Below are 24812 nucleotides of genomic sequence, written 5' to 3' on the forward strand. Positions count from 1 at the left end.
ATCCAAATAATTTAAAGGTAAGCAAGCCTTTTGATAAAGACTCACAAAATCTGCCAGGAAGCTTCCCTATCCATCTTTAAAATTCACAGCAAGAAAATGGAAGCAATTAGGTGCAGATGAGGCAACATGGTATATATGTACTATAGATTGCTGTTCTGTATAGTGCACTTTTGCTGGAGCTGACAGAAGTTACAGTTTATTTCAGATGTGTGCACACACACAAAGCAAGCTAGGGAAAAAAGTGAGGCTTAAGAAGAAATAAAAACTTGATTCCCTTTGTTGAACTCCAAGGCTCAGTTTGTGTTTCTATAGCAGATAGAAGATGTGTGTGAGGTACATCTTTCAAGTGTCTACATCAAACGCTATTTCCACTCCTACTGTCATCCTTTATAAAAAGAGGCTCCCTTTGAAAGCACAGAGCAATGGCAATGATTCCATCTTGTCTGACACAAAGAAATGATCGTATCACTATAATCAAATGCGATGCTGTGTCACCAAGGCTCTTACCCCATAATGATATTGCTGGGTACTCTTCAGCAAGGTTGAAGACCACACAAAGGTGAGGGACAGAGTTTGAAAAACATGGCTTCATGGCGAAGGGTTGAAAGATAAGCAAAACGTGCGCAACCCTGGGATGGCAGATCTAGAGAATGTAATGAATCTTTTCCTCCAATACTATATACAGATCCCAACCTCACCAGTATTCTAAAAAGCGGTGGCTGATGCAAATTGAGGCAGCTAGTGGGAAAGGCATGGAGGCCAACAGTAGGTGGAGCCAGAGCCATTGATAGGCAGAGCCAACTAATTCTGGTCCTCTTCCATTCTGAGTTCTACAAAGGCAACAATGAGGAGGAGGAGGAGGAGGGAGCCGACAGGCAGTGCCATCCCTTGGACTGACTGTGAGAAAGCAGTGACTGACTGAGGGCAGGGTGACATTGATGGGGCAGTGCCCTATGTTGGTGTGATGCGAACAATGGACTAAATTACACAGCACTTGGTCTCAGGTCTTGAGTCAGCACATCCCCCACGTCCGCATGCACTGGGTTACCACAACAACACCAGCAAGGTCAAGTGTACAAACCAACTTGGACTCTGCAGTCATCCTCTGAGGCCCTTCTTTGTATGCCTCCTCCACATGAGGTCCGGAAAGTGGCAACATGAGAACAGGCCTTTTCGGCAGCTGTTCCCTGTTTGTGGAATGCTCTCCCAAGGGAGGTTTGCCTGGCTACTTTATTATATGCACCAGGAGAAAACTTTCCTCTTCAACCAGGCCTTGGGCTGATTAATATTCTATGGCCTTTTAAATATGTTTGTGGGATGGGGGGGTTATGTCTTGGTTTTGTTTTAAGAGGAGGAGTTTGGACTTGATATCCCGCTTTATCACTACCTGAAGGAATCTCAAGGTGGCTAACATTCTCCTTTCCCTTCCTCCCCCACAACAAACACTCTGTGAGGTGAGTGGGGCTGAGAGAAGTGTGATTGGCCCAAGGTCACCCAGCAGCTGCATGTGGAGGAGCGGGGAAGCGAACCCAGTTCACCAGATTACGAGTCCACTGCTCTTAACCACTACACCACACTGGCTATTTACTTTGTGCTTTTATCCTGTATTTCTATCTTGTGAACTGCCCTGAGATCTTCAGATGAAGGATGGTATATAAATTTAATAAATAATAATAATGTGACCTGCTGAGCGATTCACCCTCCCATTGGTTCAGGAATGCAGAGACAGATATAACATGTCTAGGACAATGCTTTTATTACGTATTGTCCTGTCCTGTCCGGTTTGTTTTCAGGGTCTGACTCTGAAGGTAGCTGTGGGTTTTACACATGCTAGCGTCGGCTAGCATGGTGACAGTGTTAGCGGATCTCTCTGTACATATGTATATTTACTTCTAAGACCAGAAGAACTGTAGATAGTAGTGTTTCGCTTTGTCTTGTGTCTAGAGGCAATAAACACTTTGTTACTTGTGGGAGAGGAGTTTTCCCCTTAACTTCAATAAGACGTTGTTCTGCTGGGAGCAGGAAATCTCTGAAGACTCTGCTGGGGCTCCAAATACTCTACTGATACACTGGTCAAAGTGTGGTGAGGTGCCATCTGATTTCCAAACATCACCAACACCCCATTCACTCTAATGGACCCGTCTCTACTAATTCATTTCTTTCTTTCTTTTTTACTTGATGGTGCTATCACAGCTTAGGTGCCACTACAGGGAAAAGAAACAAGGACTCTTAACTTCTTGGTATCAAAAGATGAAAGGGAAAGCAAGTCCTTTGTATGAAGCTGATTGCTATAAAGCTTAGAGCTGCTCTGTTTAATCTCAGGAGGAGCATGGCACGGAAAAGAATCAATCTAAGGTTGTGTTCCATCACGCTGTGAAGAAACACATGTAGCATCCTGCAAGAGGACCTGCTGTTGCTGAAATAAACAAGGCTTCTAATGGACAGTGTATCTGTCATACAATTTTTAATGGAGGGACCATTTCAATCAGGATGCTATTTGGATAATGAGGAATAAATTGCATAAAGAGACTTGCGGGGATGAGGTGAGGAGTGGGGAGTAAGTCTGGAGCTTCATTACTGTCTTATGTGACATGCAGGCACAGATTATTTATTTGTTTAATTTGTGAGTCACTTCCCACAAGGCATCTTAAAGCTATTTACAATGTGACATGTAAAACAGTTGCGTATATAAAAACCGATGAAGATCACATGTAAAAGGGATTAGAAACAACCACAACTATAGATATATAAATGGTTTAAAACAGGCATAGGCAACCTCAGCCCTCCATCATCCCTGACCACTGGTCCTGTTAGCTAGGGATGATGGGAGTTGTAGTCCCAAAACATCTGGAGGACCTAGTTTGCCTATGCCTGGTTTAAAACAACAACATCATGTACATAAAATCAGCTCAGATTTAGGACAGATACCAACTGGAAATAAATAATTTAGAAGATTTGTTGAAAGAGGAACATATTTCGCAGGTGACAAAATGACATTTTGAAATGCAACAGGAGGGAGTTCAAAAGGGCAGGTCCCACTGAACTAAAGGCCCAATTCCACCATTGTGCAGAATGGTTTTGCTGCTGGGTGCCTTCTCCTGCAGAATGCAGTAACTGGTTAAGTATGTAGTGGGTGAGGCAATCTTTTAGTTGCAAGCTGCATAGGGGTTTGTACACCAACACCAGTACCTTGAAGCTAGCCCGGTAGGTTCAAGTACAACCCAAAGAACCTTCATATCATCCAACCTTAAGCCAAAACACAATGAATCTCCATGGTCTTAACTTGGCAAACCTCAGGCATGAACTGTTGTCAAACTCAACAGGCACTAAACAAAGAAGCCAGCCGAGGAGTTCTGTCCTATCAAATTTGGAACCTCATGACCCAGCTCACCAACTTCTGTGCATCCACCTGCTTTCCTCTTTGTCAGGTCACATCTTTTTCTGCTAATGACTTTCTACCAGTTAATGTCCCTCTGCTATAAAACCTCCCTTGTCAGTGACCACATGCACCTGGCCTTTCAAAACTGACCTTCACTTCACCACCCTTGCCCTTTGGCTGCACTCTGCTCACTCAAAAGTGATCTATGCTGCGGCTATTTTTAAGCATTAAACGTTTTCAACTAAAGTGTTTTGGAACACACAAGGAACATATGGCCCAATTCATAACTCACTGAGACTGGGAGATAGTTTCTGGAAAAGGGTGTGCACGTTGTCTCAATTAATCTATGGAAGCTACGATCCTATTGGGAATAATGCGATCTCCCTCATCTCTTCTCTCTGTCCAGCTGCTGACACTGGTCTGAGTATGGACAACATAATTAGTATGTTTCAATACTGAGTCAACATGGGAACTGGCCATTGGAAAGCCATAGTGGCAACGCATGACAATCGGCTAAATCTCAGACCCAGTGCAAAGGTTGGATTAATGATGATACACAGCATCACCATTAACAATTGGCACAATGTTTAGCAGGACTCTCAAAACAGGCCTGGTACAGAAATTCTGGATTATGAGACTAACTTTATAAAAGCTGCACAAACTTGGCCGGGGTACCTGTGAATTGCTGCAGTGATCTCCTTGTACCGGGGAGATTTGTAAATAGGTCCCCAGGATGACAGCAACGAGTGTTAAGTCTATAATAAAGACAAAATCCCCAGGAAGGACCCTCTTAAAGCATTTTTTACATTGAGGATTTTTAGGAGTGCTTATTCCACTCATCCAGCACCCATAAGCCCCACCAGGTTGCACTGATCTCTGCCAGTCCACACTGGAAAAAAGGGCTAATAGTAAAGGTATAGCTAGGTTGAATTCCTGAGTTGCTTTTCCTGCTGCCAGCGAAAACAACTACTAAAAGCATGGGCTTATTAGAAACAGGAAATTTTTGACCGACAAAGGATGTTATGTAAAGACAAGGCAAGTTCAAGTAACACAGCACACTTCTGGGTTCTAAATGTAGGGCACCAATTCATTTTTCAGCTTTGCATCCTTTGGTGGGGTTCAACTGAGTTAGTTAGGATCAGGAAGAAATTTTATTTGGGTCAACTTATCACTGAGTTCCCCTGCCTCCAAAACAAATTGCTAGATAGTTCAGACAGGTTCCCCCTTCCCCCTGTGGACGTCTTTATTTTCTCAAATCACCTGGAATTAATTGTGTGTAGCAGGTGCCTTGGTACATTTCACACTGTTGTTCACACACTGCTTATGACACAGTATGTAAAATGCATAATTTAGGTTAAAAAAAAAAAAAAGGTAAAGGACCCCTGACAGTTAAGTCCAGTTGTGGACAACTCTGGGGTTGTGGCGCTCATCTCGCTTTACACGCCGAGGGAGCAGGCATTTGTCCGCAGACAGTTTTTCCGAGTCATGTGGCCACCATGACTAAGCCGCTTCTGGCAAAACCAGAGCAGTGCATGGAAATGCTGTTTACCTTCCCGCCAGAGCAGTACCTATTTATCTACTTGCACTTTTGGCGTGCTTTCAAACTGCTAGGTTGGCAGGAGCTGGGACAGAGCAATGGGGGCTCACCCTGTTGTGGGGATTTGAACCACTGACCTTCTGATCGGCAAGCCCAAGAGGCTCAGTGGTTTAGATCACAGCGCCACCCGCGTCCTCATAATTTAGGTTAGGGGTTCCCAACTAGCTAAGTACTAGTTTTGCAAAAGCCAAGCCATGCACCCCTTACTTTCGAAAATGTTGACTATGGTAGTTTTTGTTATGTGAATGGTGCCACAGATCTCCTGGGTGGGGGAACCACAGATCTAAGTCAGTCTGTGGGAAAGTAATGTATGGATGGCTCTGCCATGCTTGATAGGGTAGAGAAAAAGAAGGGAAAAGTTGAACTTGACAATCCTTTTGGTACCCTCTGGATTTATACAATTCTGTGAACCTGTCAAGTGAGAGTGAGTCCAATGTCTTCTGCATCAGTCCCATGGGGGGGAAGAAAAATATGCTGCTTGTTGATAAAGATGTCACAGGCTGTATCCAAGAACTGCCCGAAACAGCAGTACATTGGTCTGCTGCGCTGTTGGGAGCTTTGCCCAGGTACAGCTTGAAGTGTTGCAAACACCAGCTTAACCAGAAACTACCTCCAAATCTCTGAATCCCTCCCACCCAACACAAAGGCTAATGCAGTTCTGTCTCAACTTCTGTTAAAGGATGAATGGCACAACCAACTTGCTAAAGCTAAACTGGCCTGGGCCTGGTCCGTTCCTGCTTGGGAAACTGTACGGGAGTCCCACAAGCAATGCATTGAGTCCCATGACAGAAGGAAGATCTACATTTGCTAAATAAACAAAGCATGTCAACAAATATTCTTTGCTAACTAGAAGACACAGAGAACTGAATTCCAGCCTACATATAAAGTTTGTATTTCATCATGGAGTGACATCCCCAATGAAAAACAAGCTGTCTATGTGCCACTTTAATGTGGGCTCCCCCCTTTTTTTGTTTGAAATCCTGAAAGTATTTGTGCATTTTATAAAAGCTCTTAAGTATTATGCAGAGTAAGCCATAAATAATTCATGGCCTGCCCACGCCTCTGAGCATCATTTGAGAAGCCTCCGTGGCTTTATCAGTAGAGTGCAATAAATTCACAATGCATGTTGTCAGTCTGAGGGCACTTACATAAAGAAATGGAAAATAAATAACCTCATTTATTGTGGAATAACTGATGGACTCCCTCACCCACCCACCACACCCACCGGTGAGCACACACTCCATATTTGTCAAATAAACCTGTCCCTGACCCCAGCGACCCACTAATTAAGAATCAAAGCTGCTTTTAATTGTATAGCCTCACAGTGACATCATATGAAGAAAGAAGTTGCCTTATACTAGGTCAGACTAGGATAAAGTCTAGGCTAAAGTTGTCTACCATGACCTTCATTCAGTGTTCTATGTCAGATAGTCCTTGTACTAGTGAATGGGTGAGTTATAATGTTTCACAACAGAGGAATCCAATGCAACAATCCGTTGCACAACAGAGCTACCAGAAACCCACTAATGCATTCTCTTGAGCATGACTGTTCTGCCGGTGCAAAATTTTTTGCCAGTGGAACGAGTATACTGCTAAGTAACTTCAACTTAGCGCTGCACTGGATACAATCCCATTTGACTGGCTTGTCACCCTAAGATCCCAGGCAAAGGTTCTATCCTAACAAGTGCTATTAGATACACTTCGAACTAGAGATGACAGGAATTGAACCTGGGCCTTTGTGCATGCAAAGATGTGCTCTAGTGCTGAGCTATAGCGCCTCCCATCCTGAGTTCAGGTTCTTGGTCACACAATATAATGTGTAATATCATGTTGGGAACTGATTAACAGCAAGAGAAGAAGAGGCTTCTGGTCCATTAAGCTCCGCATTAATCTGCAAAAGAGCCCCCAGGGTCTTCTTCATAATTTCATTAGTAAGCAATGCACTAAAAAGACAGAGAGAGCTTGTTTACTGCCTGGGATGTTATCTTTGGACATAGAGGCCCCAGATTAAAATTATTGCTCATCCTCATCAAACCGCCATCTCACAGCTTAGCCTATGTCACAACAGCTCTTGTGAATGGACTATCCCAAAGGCTCTTGGGATCGGGCAGAAAAGCAATCTGCATAAATAAAAGAAGCAATTACTTGCAGCTCATTACTGAACTGCTGTAGTCAGTTTGTTACTGTAAGTCTTCTAGGGATTGATCATGTGGAAGAGAGTAAGGCACATCCTTAAAGCCTAGTGATATGACTAGACATAGAATAATCTTGCCAGGGGGTGGCTGAGTGGGGAGCACAGAGAACACTAAAACTGTAATAGTTTGCTTTCCCTTTTTATTTCTAGGGGCACAGGAGGGGAGGGAGGGCAAATGAAACATCTGTATAAATCATTTTCTTTGTTGCATTTTATCCCAGTCTTCCTCCAAGGCTGGATCTAGACGTGTCAAAGAAACGATTCAGTTAAACGCGTTGTAAACACATTCAGGGAAATCCGGTAGGGAAATCCAGGCCTCCACAGTGCCATCTGGTGTCACAGTGTTATATCGCATACACAATGCATATAAAACACTTTTTCTTTACCAATCTAGCTGAGCTCCAAGTCACTCATCTTTTGCCATTTGTACCTTGCCTGTGCATTGAGATAATAACCACCAGAAGCCCCAGCACTTCTTGGTCTTCTGACGCTAGGTGGATGGTGACCCATGAAGGGGTCTTTGCAAGCTTTAACGCTCTGGTTTTGTAAAGTTTCAAACATCTTCTCAGGGAATTTTTTGATATAACCTCTGCCAAGGACCATTTCAAATCCTTTGAAACGATGCCATTTCAAATTGTTTCCTTGCATTTGACAATAAAGTGGTTTTAATTCATGCACAAATGCACATATTTTTTTTCTGCACAGTCTCCAACATTGTTTTCTGCTACGTTAGGCTACCACATAACTGTTTCTCTGGAGAGCCTGCAAGATGAATCCAAGAGACTGGAAAACACTGTTAGCAAGGAGCTGAAGCCTTCTGGAGACAGAGCAGTGTACCAGCTTATGTCTGGTGCACCATATTGTATTCCCACCTCATCTGCTGTCTTGCTGATGACCTTAAAGATTCATCACTCTGTTTTTGTTGTTTACCCAGCTGTAAAATGAGTGCAATAATAAAACTTGCCAGTCCCACAGGAGTGATGCAATAACTAATTAAGGCTGCAAAATTGTTCCGGTGACCTCTGATGAAAAGGATGGCATTTTAATATTTTTCTGCAAGACGCCCATCCCTGTAATACAGCCCTCATAAATTGGAAAGAATGCTGTGCTATGCCACAGAGACCCTCTGAGCTTTTGTGCCAAAAGTAACTGAAGTCAGAATTTGACACGTCATAATATAAAGCAGCAACAGTGAAAGGCCAAGCCATTCAGTTCAAAAACCTGCTTGACATTTATATAATGGCTTTCCCAGTGACAGTTCGCTATAGATCTTTTTCAGTGCTTGACCAACCTTTGGTCTTTTCAACCTGAACGAAAACTCAGTCAATGAATCCCATTCTGCTAAACCCGCCATACACATGACTCCATTCTCTTCAGCCAGACACAAGAGCCATAGCTATGTGTAACTTTCCCCACCATTTCTTAATAAAAGGAACCCACATTAGGATGCAGTGAAATGCAGAAAAAAGGACAGGTAGGATTTGAGGACCTATTCCTGTAGGCTGTATTGCTTTCTCTTTAAATTGTCTCCCCTCATCCCAGCGGCTTTTCTCTTTGCAGAGAGAGAGAGAAAAGGTTCAGGTGCCTGTCTCATTTCCATCACCACTGCTTTGTGGCTCAGATTTCCCCACTGAAAGACCAACTGAGTGTTTTATAGCTGCTCTTCCTGGAGTGTCAACAAAGCACATGTGGACAGAGCTTCTGCCTCACAAGTAGGACTCGGGAATGGGAGGCCTGATGATGCCAATCTGGGTATCTGCCAGGAGGCACAACTGCACCTGTTCACAGGGGTGATGGGAGGGTCTAGAGTTGTGGGTGGGGGATCAGCCATGTTACGTCAGGTCCCCTGAATCTGCAGCCTCCCAAGCAAAGCATCTTCCCAGTCTAACAGTCTCAGGTTGAAACAAAAAAAATTCCTTCCAGTAGCACCTTAAAGACCAACTAAGTTAGTTCTTGGTATGAGCTTTCGTGTGCATGCACACTTCTTCAGATACCAAAAAGTGTGCATGCACACGAAAGCTCATACCAAGAACTAACTTAGTTGGTCTTTAAGGTGCTACTGGAAGGATTTTTTTTTGTTTTGACTATGGCAGACCAACACGGCTACCTATCTGTAACTGAGTCTCAGTTTGGTTCTCCATGTCTGCTAATTCCCCTCAAACCATAGATTCCACTGAAACTTTAGAAAAGCAAGAAGAGCTCTCTCTGAGCGTTAACTAGCTGTTAATTAACTATTGTTGTTTCCTGCTAAGAAGTCACAGAAATGGAGGCTTTGCTGAGTGATATCAACTCAGACTCCAAGTGCCTGTTTGAATATACAGAAATGCATGAGTACGAGAGAATCACTCGAGACCAGTGCGTGAAAAGCGGGAGTATTTTTTCAACTTATGGAAGAAATCCATTAAAATAAAAATAGAAAAAACAAAAACAAACTATTGTTGTTTCCTGCTAGCTAACATGTGAGTGAGGTGACAAAGGTTGCAAATCTCCATTTTGAAAGGAGAAGCCTTTGTGTCTTTTGTCTCAAGACTGCCTGGAGTGAAGATGTAAATGAAGCTCCCAAGGAAAACAGCTCCAGGTGAAATAGATGCTGTGTGTGTGTGTGTGTGTGTGTGTGTGTGTGTGTGTGAGAGAGAGAGAGAGAGAGAGAGAGAGAGAGACCTTTGCTTATAGGTCTATTTGGATTATTTCACATTTTGCAAGATGCTGAGCCTGTGCTAGACAGCACAAGACATTATATGGATATTTTCAATGTAAAGTTGATGTTGTGTTGAAAGTTGTGCAAGTAAAACATTGGATAATATTTTTATGGGTTTGGTAAATTTCTTCTAAAAGGAGTAAGTTTTTATTCTTCAAAAACTGTGCAATATTAATATCTGCAATAATAAATAGTGAGAGGGGGCATAGCTCAGTGACAGACCATGTGCATTGCATGCAGAAGGTCCCAGGTCCTGTTCCTGCCATCTCCGGTTGAAAAGTCCTAGGAACGGCGTCTTCTTCAGATCTTGGAGAGCAGTTGCCAGTTCCTAGAGGAACTAAATCCGCAACTCAGCTCAAAGCAGCCTCATATGTTCAGTATTAAAATATTATCTGCCTGTGCAGTCAGGTTCTATCTACCTGTCTAGGGCAGTGTGGGTGGCACTGTGGTCTAAACCACTGAGCCTCTTGGGCTTGCTGATCGGAAGGTCGGCAGTTTGAATCTGATCAACAGTGGTAAGCCAACGTTACTCTGTCTCAGCTTCTGCCAACCTAGCAGTTCAAAAGCACACCAATGCAAGTAGATAAATAGGTACCACTGCAGCGGAAAGGTAAATGGTGTTTCTGTGCACTCTGACTTCTGTCATGGTCCTCCATGGACCAGTAGCTGTTTAGTCATGCTGGCCACATGACCCAGAAAGCTGTCTGTGAACAAACGCTGGGTCTCTTGGCCTGAAGCAAGATAAGTGCCACAACCCCACAGGCACTTTTGACTGGACTTAACCCATCCAGGGTCCTTTACCTGCTCTCGTCCTGCGGCAGCGGCGGGGGCCAGATTCTGAAGTGCCTCTGCCTCACGGCAAAGGATTAGGAGGGAGCGGGTCTCCCCCCAAAAAAAACTGGGAAGAAGAGCAAATACTGTATTGCAACATTGCACACATCACAATATCAGTGACTGCCTCCTTCCCGTGTCTCAAGGTCCCTAACCTTTTTTAAAAAAACCTTCTTTCATCTTGCTATCATCTTCCCACGTGTTTCCGGTAAGTTTTCTTTTTCTTTTTTTAAAATTAAAATCCTGCGAGAATTACAAATAGCTCCCGTTTCCTATGGCATGACAATAATATATCCCCCCACTCCCTGCTCTGATCTGCCAGCTATTCAGAAGAGTCACTTTGTGAAACTTTGCTCAGATAGCAGGGAAGTGAAACAAAAGGGGCGGCGGGAAAGGTATTTGAAACAGAAATGGTGCAAGAGGTAACAGAAGTTATTTTCATATATGGTTATAACACTCACCACTTATCCATTTAGCCTCTGGGTCATGAATTTTGAAATCTTCGCTGAACAGATCTTCCACTGTAATCTTCTTCTTTTGAGACTGGCTATTATCTTCGACTGTAAAACATCCAGAAGAAAAATGCCCATCCATTACTGCTAATTTGCAGTTTTATCTGCACATTCAGCAAATGAGACCAGTTATCTCTTTTCATTTTGAACTGACCGATATTTGGGAATATGTGCATGAGAAGCGTGGTAGACTTCTATGCCAGAATAAAAGTTGGTCCTGTGGATTGTGGTCCAGTTCAAGTTGGAAATGGCCTCAGTGTGCATGGAAGGGAAAGCTCCTCTTGCACTGATCCAGCACAGTAGACTGCATGTGAAGCAATAGTGGAAACAGTGCGAGTATCGTGCCCCATGTCTCTCCTGTCCCCAGATGCAGCTGCCCACGTATTTAATATGGGGTGCAAAAAGAATTTATAAAGTAGAATCATGGCGTTGGAAAAGACCCTGAGGAACATCTCATCCACCTTCCTACAATGCAGGAATATGCAGCTGTCTCTTACAGGGTTCTAACCTGCAACCTTGGTGTTATCAGCATCACGCTCCAACCACCTGGGCTAGCCAGCAGGTTTTAAACCATAAATCATAGTAGCAATAATTCACTCTTGCAAAGTTATCCTGAACTAGCCTTCTTCAGCTTGGTGTCTTCCAGATGTTTTATGCAACCAGGTATCATCTGCCCCAGCCAGAGAGGCTGGTGGGAGTTGTGATCCAAAACATCAGGAAGGCACCAGGTTGGGGAAGGATATCCTACACCAAATAGATTTTAGACAAGTGAACACCAGGGTAGCTTCTGGTATGGGGTACTCCATCTTAGGAGAGAGGGTTGCATTAAACTGTGGCTCAGGGGCTTTTAAGTAGCTCAAGAAGCCACACTGAACAAATGAAGTGTTGAAGAGCCAGAGGTTTCTTTGAGGTTGTTGCCATATGGTGAAGAGGCCCCCATTCATTTCAAACATCAGCCGTGCAGCTGATTGTACTTATGAACAGGGATGCAATGAGTTATAAATATTAATAATCAGCTTTATTTTGGGCAAATGCTTCAAGGGGTAGTTCAGGTTTTATCTCATAATGTGATAGCATGACAATTTCCCTCCCCCAGATGCATGTTTTCTGATTAAATATACATTAGCTACAGCCATGGCAATTATCCTTTTTTATGTTAACACCATGCAACTATATATTTTGAATTCCTGCATTTTTATTGCACAGGGACTCATTTTTGAAAGCAGAAAATGGCACCACGCATGATTTCTACCAAATGATTTCTAATGAATGTTCACATTCATTAAGGACAGGTCAACAGAAGAGAGAGAGAAAAATCAATTAACACTTTCAAACCACAAATTACGTGTACAGATGCTGTCACAGCAAAATGGTAGGGAGGATGACCTCAGCACAGTTTACACTCCCTGATTAATCCCTGAAGCTTCTAGTCTTTTTGCCACTACTTAATAATTCGTCCAGCATAAACTCTGATGATTTCCCTCTTGTGGTTGCATAGCATATTTACGCAATAGGCCACTGATGTCACTGTAGATTTCTAATGAACAACAACAAAAAGCATCACTCCCCATCCCAAGTCCATTTCCTGGACTGCAGTTGAAAGAAATGTCCAGGTGGAAATCGGCTAAATGTCTGGGAAAATCTGGATGTATGGCAACTGATGTCGGTAGTGTCGTTTTTGCCAATGTTCCTCAAAAATACCTCAAAAATGTCCAATTTCTTTGCTTAACAACTTTGGGCAAAACTAAAAAAAACCAACAACAACTTTTCTGTCTAGATTTTCACTTTTTGAAATATGGCAACTCTAGGATAATACTTCAGTGGCCTAATAGCATGGATTCAGCACCCCTTCCTGGCTGAGAGCCAATTCTGATGACTGGCCTTCATGGGGATTCTGTGAAATAATACACAGAGAGTCCACATAAGACTACAACTGACATAATTCCTGAGCACTGGCCCTGCTCATTTGTGGCTGGGGCTGACACCTGGGCAGCCACAGGTTCCCTGCACCAATTTAAATGTTTTCTCCAGCTGCACAGGACCCTCTAGCAGATAACCAGTTCCTGCACAGGACCCCTGGCTCCTGTATCATTTCCACATCAGAGAGATCTACTTTTGGCCCATATATGCTAAGCGAGACCCATTTCTAATTTTGTAATTGCATGTACTGCTGCTGCTCACATCCTTTCAATTTTTCCTCTTTTTAAAAATAAAAAAGTGCTAATTGCCCCACCTCTGCTACCCAACTTAAACTGGGCATTAGCCAAGCTGTGGATTTCAGTGCATTATCTACACACAAGGGATGGATTTAGGGCTGTGTAAGCAGTGTGCATGGGCAGGAGGCTGAGCTGAGAAGGACACCTTCTCAAAGCCGGGTGAGCAAGAAGCTGGGTTTGGGGAAGGAGATGCGAAGCATCCCAGAGTTCTCTTGCCTCTTTCCCAAGCCTAGTTAGTTCTTTGGTAAGAGGTGGGAGGGCTCTAGGACCCTGGCAGAGCCTTGCATCTCTTCCCCGGCTTTGGCTGCATGAGGCATCAGATTTTGGCCTCCCAGAGGGCGTCTATTATTATTAATTATTATTATTATTATTATTATTAGAATTTATATACTGCCCTATACCCAGGAGTCTGAGGGAGGTTCACAGAATAAAAGCCAAGAAAACCCAAGAAAAACCCCACAAAATATTACCCAAATCTGCCACTGTACAGACCCTAATACTGACATTTTCTTGTCCGGAAGCTTCATTAAAATTAAAACTAAGCTGAAATTTCTCCAAAGACATTTTTTTCTAAGAAAATTTATGAGAATTGTTTTCCTCCCTCAACAAATAAGACTGCAACTTTACAGAATTTTCTCCAGATATTGACCACATTTTTAAAAAAGCAGGGACCATTTTCACCCCACAATGCTCTAGGACAATGCTATGTCTAGAGCACTGCCAAAGATGGAAAATGGTGATCATGGTGCCAACAGTTTTTAAATGTATCTTTTCAATATATTTTAATGTTTTTATATTACGTTATCTTTTGCAAACTGTATTTAATGAATGGGGGGCAGGGAGAGGCCTAAGTTGGGGTAGAGCAGCTATGCTCTTTCCATTGCAAATCACGCGAGCACAACATTGAGAAAAACGTTGGAGAATTACTCAAACCCTATTTAGCAAAATGGTTCCCCCATCCACGAGTTCTCTGTACTAAAACAGAGTGTGAAATTTTGAGAGGACATTTGCACACAGCTCTAAATTGGAACCAATGGGACAGATTCCAAGCCAATGCATTTAGAATCAGGGTGTTTATATCCATGCACATCAGAGAAGCCTTGCAGCACTAAACATCTTTCCCATTGTTTAGTGCTAACTTGTTATGCAGGCAAAACACATCCCTGTTTAGAGATGCCATAAACAGACTCCATTGAGCCAATTAATGGAGGAGAAAATGGCTTTTTACTTCACTGGTCCCAAGGTACTTCAGCCACTTAAGATCTAGCCATGAAGCATGCATTATTTCGGTAACAGGCACACAAACCACCACTTGCAACATGATAATGGTTTAGTCCTAAGACTTAGTGTGCCAGTGCAGAAATGCTTGGGAGAGTGGGAAAGAATCACAGAATTGCAGAGTTGGAAGGGACCCCGGTGAACAGCGTGATGCCATAACTTCATGAGATTGAAATAAAAGGGCAGCATGTCTAAGATTGTGCCTGTGAGGCAAGGAGACCTCAGTTCAAATCTCTCCCCTCGTTTGCTACAGCTGACAGTGCCAGAGAACAATGTTGAGGGTTACAACCCAACTTCAGGAAAGTGGAACCTGTAGCCCTGCAGATGTTCATGGGCCACAGTTCTCATGTCTGGGGCTAACATCTGAAGAGCCACAGGTTCCCTGCCTGGAATGTTTTTCATATATATAAAATTAATTTCAACATATCAATTATTATGCATTCCACAGAGCTTCACATCTTATACAATCATTTTGGACTTCCATCAGCACCTCTGATGATCCATTTTTATCATTTCTTCTGCATTTCTTAAATTCCTATTGCCTTTAATTATCTTAACTCACAATCCACCTCTTTAACTATTTTTGCAATAATTCAAATAATTTACCTCACAAAACTTCTTGCAAACCTACAAACGTAATCTGGTCATCACAATTACTATTCAAATAGTCCATAATTTTACACCAGTCTTCTGTGAATCTCTGGTCCCACCGAATTCTTCCGGTTAGTTTATCCAATTCTGCATAGTCCATCAATGGAATGTTTTTCTAGTTAGCCTGGAATGTTTTTTCTAGTTAGGGCAGACATTACTTTTGCATGGGACAATTCTGAAGACATGTCATCAGATTAGATGACAGCCTTTCTCTTACGTACAGCAGAAAACTGTGGTCTTATGGGATCACCCAGCCTAACCTTCTTGCCTTTTTCACTTAACTTTCCAGGGAAGAACATCTTTCCTAAGGAATTACTTGAGCTGAACGAGTTAATTTATCAATGTAGCTGAAGTCTGATAAGGGCATCACTCTTTCTTTTCCTGACAAGGCACCTATGCCTCCAACCTAGGGGTGAGGGACAACTGTCAACCTGAGGGCCACATTCTATTCTTGGCAACCTTATGTCAGTGGTTGGCAGGGTCAACATCAAAAGTTGGCAGAGAATGAATGTGCATTTTACCTTCATACAGTATGCTTGTTTGTACACACCCACACCCACCCCTCTTTAGCATCCATTCAGGCAAGAAAGAGGCATTATCAGAGTTGAAGGACACATTCCAACCAGGCAAAAATACTGAAGGAGGGCTCATGAGAGATGTGGTCTTGGGAAAGGGTAAGGGTGTGCGTAATGCCCCAACAAGCAGACAGAGAGGTGCAGAAGGTGGCATTTGATCCCTGGGTTTGAGATTCCTCAATTAACATCTGCTTGAGAGACAGGAACTCAAAGAGAAAACTTCATCCCTTGAATTTCTCTCTGCCATGTAGCTGTTGGGTAGCTGCCTTTCTTCTGGGCAGTGCATAATACGTTGTCTTAGAGAAATAATTGAGCAAGAAAGCCCCTAAACACAGCAGCTCTTTCTTACCATCTAGAGGGCCCTCCTGCCCCAGTAAGGCCATTAAATCCTAGTCTAAAATTACCTAACTGCATCACTGTTCCATGTTCGGTATCATTAAAAAACACAGCGAAGCACACCCCTGCTTTCAAAATTAAAAGAGCGGGGGAGAGATTTTCTCCATCTGATTGATCTATCCGTCAAGTTCAGTTTAATCAGGCCCCTGCCTTTTTAAAATGCATTTCCAAAGACACTGAAATTACAACAACAGCAGCAACTAAATCTAAAGGTTATATAAATACCTGGTGTCAGCAAGATAACTGAAGTGACAATCAAGGAGCAGATAACCAGAATAACAAGTAACGCAATTGCAATTCCTTTCCAGTTCCTTTGTGGAGGGTTGCTCCCCACCAGCTCCTGCAAACAGCAAAAGAAAAAAGGAACAGTTAAGCAGAGGCCATGAGCAACAAACGAATCCGAACACGATGTCAGGTGAATCTAGTCAATCAGCAATTAGGTTCAGTAGCCATAGGGGCAGCTGTAAGCTTGCTTGTTGCAGATGCAAAGATATATTTACGTAAGTAACTAGGAGAGCAAGGCAGCATGGGACAAACCGAATTGCAATAAAAGAGATTTGGTGATTTTAACCATTGGTGGTTCAAATCTGCTGTACAAGGACCAGCAAGCAGGGGCTTTGGACCACCAAAAGTCTGCCATTGACTGAGCTGCTCTGATGTCACAATGAGACTTTAGTTTTATGGATAATAGTTTGGATCCACTTACATAGTACCTTATCCCTCCACCTTGGAGAACCCTTTATTGCAGGGGTGAGGGTCCTGTGGCCCTCCAGAGGTTAATGAACTACAGTTCCCATCAACTCTAGTGGGTGTGGCAAGTGGTCAGTGATAGGAGATGAAGTTCAACAACATTGAAGGCAGGCTTCCTCAAACTTGGCCCTCCAGATGTTTTGAGACTACAATTCCCATCATCCCTGACCACTGGTCCTGCTAGCTAGGGATCATGGGAGTTGTAGGCCAAAAACATCTGTAGGGCCAAGGTTGAGGAAGCCTGATTTAGAGGACCAAAAGCACCACGTCCTTCTTGCTTAGCTCCATTCCAGCATGTTGGATAGCCAGCATAATAGAGGCCCCCATCACTTATACTATCTCCTACTCTGTTGCTTTGGTTTGGGTGGCAGGCAGCAGAGGAAGATTTTGAAAAAAGCAAGTAATTTTCTGAAAAAGGAAAATAAGAGGAAGAATGAGTTGGGAAATTTCATACTCGTTTCTTTTTTTTAAAGAAACCCTCAAAGCAACAAAATTAAATTAAATTAAAAATTAAATGATCAGCAACATGCATTTATATATGCAAATTCTATACACTGTGGTAAAGGCATTTTGGAAATTGTAATAGATTCACCCTTCCCCTACCCTTGAGAGGCAAAGAACAACCACTATCTTAATCTCGCAGCAAAGGGCATGGAGATTTAGTGATTTCCCTAATGCGTGCCAATATTAGCCAAAGAGTCAGGAAAACAATGTGGGTTTTGTTATCTCTGTTCACAGCCAACCCTTCCTTTCACATTAAAAAACAACAACCCAACAGAGGTCAAAAAGGAGAGGGGGAATCAGAGAGGCAGCTGGTGCCAATGTGAGTAGGCTGCCAAAGCCTAAATCAACTTCTCAAATAATCAAAAAACCCTTTAGACCCAAATGCATGCATGCTGTTGTTTTTGGTTCTTTAAAACTAGCAGAAAATCTAAAAGAGAAGGGCAGAAACTATTAGATGCAGCGACTCCTCCCAGCCAGGGACAAGGACAATGTTGCAGCCCCGTGATCAAGAGAGGGCGATGCTTAATCAGCTGTGAGTTGGCTCACCTGCATTAATGGTTGCCTATTACTGAGACATCAAAGAGGGTGGTTAGGGTGACTTTCAGGACAAACTGAAGAAAAATAGGCAATCCAAGTGAGATCTGAACAACCCTTTTGACTGCTACTGCTACACAATGAGACAGCAACACCAGATCTAACACAGCTTCATTAATGTGTGACCCTGAAATTCTGGATCCCCTCCAAACAGATGCCAAAGTTTTGTGCCATTTTGTGCCATGAACCCCGTGTTTTGTGCTGCCCCCCAAGTTATTGATGCAGCAAACCGGGGTCACAAGTTAATGCCCCAAAGTCCAATCTTGTTTGATAAGACTCCAGACTGTTGCCAAAGTTTTGTGTTAGTTTTGTGCCACAAACCTCACGTTTTGTGTCACCCCCCCCCAAACTGAGTAGTTGACAAACAGGGAGCCATAGGTGTAGCCCCAAACCCAACATTGCTCAGTTGACTCCAAACTGGTGCCAGGGTTTTGTGCTAGTTTTATCCCTATTTGGTTTTTATTGAATCAAAGTCGATCCAACACATTTTAGTGTCATAATAATAATAATAATAATAATAATAATAATAATAATATCCAGAGGGCAATGGCACTGTCTCCCCAGTGGTAATAAAAATACAACAATCAACTAAATTATTGCAATTTTCTACATTTAGGGGAAAAACTTTCAACATGTGGAATGGTAGGCCTCATTTTATGTGAGGTAATTGACAAAGATAAACATAAGGCCATGAAATAAATACAAAAAAGTTGTGGACTCGGGAGCGCTTCATTTTATGTACTCTGAGGAACAAGGAACAAGAAACACACCTGGGCCCAAGTAGGTAACCAGCATTTGCGAACCTGACTTTGGGAGCTAGAGGACTAATAGTCTCCGTTTTACACAGCCACATTCCTTATAAGGAGAGAACTGTGCACGGTGCATCATTTGTAGTCATGGGACTGATATGGCAGAAGGCTAGGAGCCCAACAGTAGGGGGCACTAGAGGCAAGTACTTATAGTTTTGTCCCCCTCCTCCTCCACTCTGCTGAGCTCTACAAGGACAACACTGAGACCGATGTGGGGGAAGCTGTCACCCCCTTGGCCTGGTTCTAAGTACTGTATGAAAGAAGGCAGTTGTGGGCTGGCTGAAGGCAAACTCAGCTTGGTGGGCCAGTGCACTATTCACCCCTAATGAACCACCCTCCACTGAAATTGAAAGGGGGAAGAAGTGGGCGGATCAGGACCATCAAATGAAGGCAGTGGAGTTCAACCCTTTTCTACCCACTGGAAGGAAGAGGGAAGCTCCAGTTAGCACTAATGGGAGTTTGCCTGGCCTGGGCTATGATAATCTGAAGGGTATTTTTATATATATAGAAAATCTAAATTGCATTTGTGTAGGAAAGGGTTAAAACGCACCACCTGTAACATGATGTGGACCTTATCCCACCTTTACATGATATTTATCATTTTCAAAACAGGCACTCAACTACAGGTGATAGCATTTAGCTTCACAGGTAGTTTCTTCCTGATATTCCACTTGAGTTAGGAAATTTATCTGGATATTTCAGAGTAGCCTAAATCATCACAATAGCAGCAGTAGAAACAGAAATAGTGATACTCTACTAAGCACCTAATGCTATAATTCAGTGCTTAAAAACAACCAGCCTTGATAGATGCTCAGACATCATTACTATTATTATTTTAAAGGGGGCGGGACCTCACAGGGTGAATGAAGTAATATTAAATGTACATCTAGTTTACATATAAATCTAGAAATCCATGCTGTTATTCTTAAATAAGTCTTGCAGAAGCCAGATCGATGCTCAGTAATATATTTGTTGGGGGGGGAGTCTTGGGAAAAAATTATAATAAAACTCTACTAAGAAATATTTGGCTGAGCTGCTTTAAACTGCACAGCTCAGATTATTTTTCCATCTGCCCTATGTGAATGCTGAAAAGATACACCATAAATCCCCCTTTTATATTCTATGGGCCATTTGCCATGGGTGGAGATGGTAACAGCACATTATAAAACCAACAGTGCATATATTTGGAGCTGGAGCCTAATCATTTCAGCTTCCTGTAGGAACATCCTAGAAGGTAGGGAAGAATGCTTAAAATAATTTCCATGACTCAATAATTCTTTCAAAGATTTATGGCTTCCATCTCAATTTCATGATTACCACTGGTTAATTCATTATATCATGCCTTCATCCACTCTCCAACTTCTTGAGAACTGATGTGCCCCTCCCTCATTAGGGATTCTTTGATCTAGGTTAAATAAGTCCAGCAATAATTCAATTCTGGCCTCCTTTTAAACATCTAGGGAGCATTGATGATTCATTGATATACATTGATGGTTCCATCATGAAGTACATAGGAGGGAACTGTTTCTTTGGAAAGCCTGACCACCTCGGTTTACATAGAATCACAAAATTGTAAAAAGTTCCCATCATAAACATCTCTAAGAATTTCTAGCATTGCCTACTTCCCAATCTGTAAAATGTCCATGTTTGTGGAAATCCATGGAAGATAAGGGTATCCATGGTTACTCATCGTGATGGGTACATTGCATCCAGGCTCAGTTGCAGGGAATCATGAAGAGGAGACAGGCACTGCAATGTGTCTCTGAATACCAATCACTGAGGAACATGAATAGCAAGAGAGCCATTGTACCCATGTCCTGCTTGCAAGCTTCACAGAGGCATCTGGCTGGGCACTATGAGAACAGAATGCTGGATCTGATAGCCCTTTGTTCTGACCCAGCAGGGCTCTTAATGTAAGGTTACCAGATTTTTTTCGAAGAATCCGGGGACACTTTTTTTAAAAAAAAAGAGAGAAAAAAGTTATTTAAAAAGCTTTGTTTTTTTTAAATGAAGTAATATCTTCTCTTCAGTGGTCTCCTCTGTCACACGGCCTTCCTCTGGGCCCTGGCCTGCTCTCTTGGAGTGCTAGCCTGCGTGGAGTAGGCTCAGGTCGGACCTGGGCTCAGCCATGTGTCCTTGCCGTCCCGGTGCTCTCCTACCTCTCCTCCTCAGCGGCGGCAGCGGTGCGGCAAGGTCGGGGCTCCCCTCTTTTTTCTCCTTCCTCTTCCTCTCTCTTCCTTCTCCTTCTCCTCTCCTCCTTCTCCCTGTGTCGGCTATGGGGCTTTCCTGGCCCCGGAGTGCTGCTCTGCTGGGCAGTTGGCCGGGTGGCCAGGTGCTCTCGCTCCTGACTCGATTTGGGTCGCAGGGGGAGGGTGTCGGTGGTTCCCTCAGTTGACGTGCCAGGCGTCTCCGGTTCCCCCTTGGCAGTGGCGGTGGCAGCAGCAGTCTCGCCAGCCTGGTAGCGCAGTTGGCTATGGCTGGTTTCAGGAGCTGCTCGCTCCATATGATGTGTCATGTGCCGTTGAACCAGTGACGCAGCATTCATTCCCTACTAATAAATCTACAATACTTACAATATAAATCCAGGGACATTAAATGAAATCCGGGGACATTCCAGGGATGGATTTTTGTCCGGGGACAGATTTGTAAATCCAGGACTGTCCCAGAGAAGCGGGGACATCTGGTAACCACATCTTAATGGCTCTTTACACTCATGCAGCATTTGGATCTCACAGCTGGGGCTGCTTAGGTCAGACTTGAAGGAGCTTAGCATGCTCTCCATGCACCTCAGGACTGCAACGCAAGCCACGAACTGCATACACCGTGAGCGCAAGGTTGGTATGGTGGAGATTATTTATAGACTGCTTTTTAGCCCAAAGTGACAAATGACACTGTTCCCCTTGTAAATCTCTCCTTGACAGATGCATAGTACTGCTGCTTTGAATATCACCTCAGGTCCACACACCCATTTTCAAGGCCTGCTGCCTCAAGAGCATCTTCCAAGTGGGCGTCACCCGAAAAGAAATAATCAGACGTCTGGTCCATCTTCCCCAGGTTCCTCCCACTGGCCCTAAGGTGGGCCTTTAGTCTGAGCTGGAAGGATGCTTTGTAGTAGCAGTCAGTGGGACGGGGTGAGGCTTTGCTGCTTACAGTGGTACCTCACTTCAGGTTACAGACTCTGCTAACCCAGAAATACTACCTCAGGTTAAGAACTTTGCTTCAGGATGAGAACAGAAATTGCGCAGCGGGAGGCCCCATTAGCTAAAGTGGTACCTCAGCTTAAGAACAGTTTCAGGTTAAGAACGGACCTCCAGAACGAATTAAGTTCTTAACCCGAGGTACCACTGTACTTGGTTTCCCAGTGCTGGAGTCACTGCTGGTTACTGAGAGGGAGCGAGGCAGAGTGTGGGGCAGTTTAAGTACAGTGGTGCAGCCATGCCAACGTTCCCGATGTTGCCCCCACACCCCACTGACCTCCCCTCCACCTCCACCCTCTTCCTCTTGGTAACCAGCAGATATTCTGGTATTGGGAAGACACATCAGCCCAACCCAACCACACTGCTGACTACTACTGTTCCTATGTAACATTTAGAGCACACAATATTCCCCTTACATGCATTTCCGGAGGCACAATCAGAAGTACTACCTCCCTGCCTGAACAAAATTTTTTATCAGAATGGACACTCTTTGGGGAAAGGAAGTGAAAGAATCAAACATCAGCATTCAGATAGATTTTTGCTAGGAATTTCTACAGTCCATCTCAGTGCATTAAAGGACTTGTTAATACTTCTTTATTGTAGTTTATTTTTTGGTAAGGAAAGTGAGTTGCTGGTACTCCTATCTTGCTGGTAGTGCCAGGAGTGCCAGCACAAAATGGCTGCCATCGGCAGCAAACCAAGAAGAGGGGCCAGCTTTTTGCATTTTCTCCTGACCTCAGGCCCATGGGGTAGCTTTGTTTTGCTTGATTTCCGAGGCCACACCATGTACATTTTGGATGACAGGAGTATGAATCTGGGTTTCTCGCATCCAAGCTGAATGCTACAACACCCCCTACAACGTACGACCCTTAAAATAAAAGTTACAAGTTAATAAATTTCTCTGCCACAGCTGCACTAAGGGGAACTGAGAACCCGAGGGTAATTGGGTTCATGGCCGCGAATAAAGTATTTATAGGTGGCCTGATTTAAAGGCATTCAAAGTCAGTGGAAGTTTCCTGGGCACTGTGACAAGCTGTGAGATTTTATAAAATATATTAAAACGGACGATTCCAAGGGCCGATATTCTTACAAATCTGTTGTGCCTAGGGCACTTTTAATGTATTTGTTTGAGAGCTGATCTGGATCTCAGGCTTCATTTGTACAGAAGTTTCTAGTCCTCACGTATATGGGGGGCAATTATGGGGAATAGTGGTAGCAAGCAGGGAAATGCAGATGTTTAGGCCCGGGAATGAGAAAGCCAACAAAAGGGACCCCATTGTTATTTTTCTTTACAATGTACTTCATGGCTCATCAATGCAGCACCTATAGGTGCACATGCAGTCAACAGATACATTCCCTGACACCCATCTTAAACCCCACTTGCACTGCCCCCTCCATGATGAAGTGGGGTTTAAACGAAGCCTTCTCTTGGAGGGTTTGTGTCTGTCATTTGCAGAAGTGCCCAGGACCCCAGTAGCTTGGCAACCCTTAATGTGGGCAGTTATACTCTGCTCCTGGTTGATCTAACTCTGACTGACCTGGTCCAGCCTTCTGCAGGGTCTCACCTGGCCAGACCAGAGCAGAGTGTTATAATCTGGAACAGAATTTAAGAAAGGGTCTTTCCAGCCCATGTCCCTGCATAAAAAAATCTGTTTGTGAGACCAAGCATGATATAATTTCCAACGTTGCTGTCATGTTCAGTTGTCACTTTGCTGTCACTTCAAACATCTCACCAGGAAGAAATTTGTCACACTTGTTAGTTATGCAGATTTAGGACCGCTTCGAAACAGCTGGCTAGCAAAAGTTTTGTAGCAGGCTAAATGCTTCAAGAACTCAGCCCTCCCCAACCTTGGGTGAAGGTCACTAAAAAAAAACTGTGCCAAAGATCACTGGTTTCGTAGTGGATAGCTCAATGAAAACATCGACCCAGAATGCAGCAGCTGTGAAAAAGCTGGATTCCATGCTAGGGATCATTAGGAAAGGAATAAAAAATATTTGCAATGCCTTTAGACAAACCTAAAATGTGACCACATTTGGATTACAGAGAATAATTCTAGTTGCAGAAAAGGGGCATCATAACTCTTAAGAGGCTAGAAAAGCACCCCTAAGAGGAAAGGTTGCTAAGTCTGGGACTTTTAGGGTGGGTGGGTGGAAATACGTAAGTGGGGTGGACATCAAAGAAATGCAAAACAAAAAACAAACATCCACCCATGTGTGGAGAAAGTGGAAAGGGAAAAGCTTTGGAATAACCAGCCTTATATTACCAACATGCTTAAGTCTAATTAATGCATGAAGGAGTTAATATAAAATAAGCTGTCCTGCCAGACTTAGCTATGTCCACTTCCCTTACCTTGGGAGGAAATGGGTAATCAAACTTATTGTTTCCACAGTCTACATGAGAAGCTCGATATGTGAAGAGGTTTGAGCTGGTTGCTCCAGCTCAGACTGCATGGCTCTCACAAGCCACACTTGAGTTCCTATTCCAATAATTTAGGAACTTTCAGCAATGTAACTAAGCCAAGCATTACTGCCTGTGTAACTTTTTCTGAATGCCGTATGGAAAAGCACATGAACCTGGCCTTTTGAGAGTTTGCAAGTAAACCATTTTTAACTTACCAAACGTGTGGTATT

The 24812-nt window shown here is 43.4% G+C and overlaps 1 protein-coding gene across 7 annotated transcripts in view; it reads right to left on the minus strand.

Moving 5' to 3' along the window:
• DPP6 (dipeptidyl peptidase like 6) overlaps positions 1–24812 on the minus strand; it is a 492205-nt gene that overhangs the window by 136843 nt on the left and 330550 nt on the right. For all 7 annotated transcript variants that reach the window (XR_014173292.1, XR_014173293.1, XR_014173294.1 and 4 more), the window contains exons 2-3: positions 16553–16667; positions 11161–11259 (exon numbers count right to left, since the gene is read on the minus strand). Coding sequence is in view for 1 of the 7 variants with exons in the window: in XM_081931638.1 (XP_081787764.1) it covers positions 11161–11259; positions 16553–16667 (214 nt within the window). In the remaining 6 variants the exon portion in view is untranslated. The remainder of the gene's footprint in view (positions 1–11160; positions 11260–16552; positions 16668–24812) is intronic.

Source organism: Podarcis melisellensis (genome assembly GCF_964234715.1).
Source record: "Podarcis melisellensis genome assembly, chromosome: 12".
Lineage (NCBI taxonomy): Eukaryota > Metazoa > Chordata > Lepidosauria > Squamata > Lacertidae > Podarcis > Podarcis melisellensis.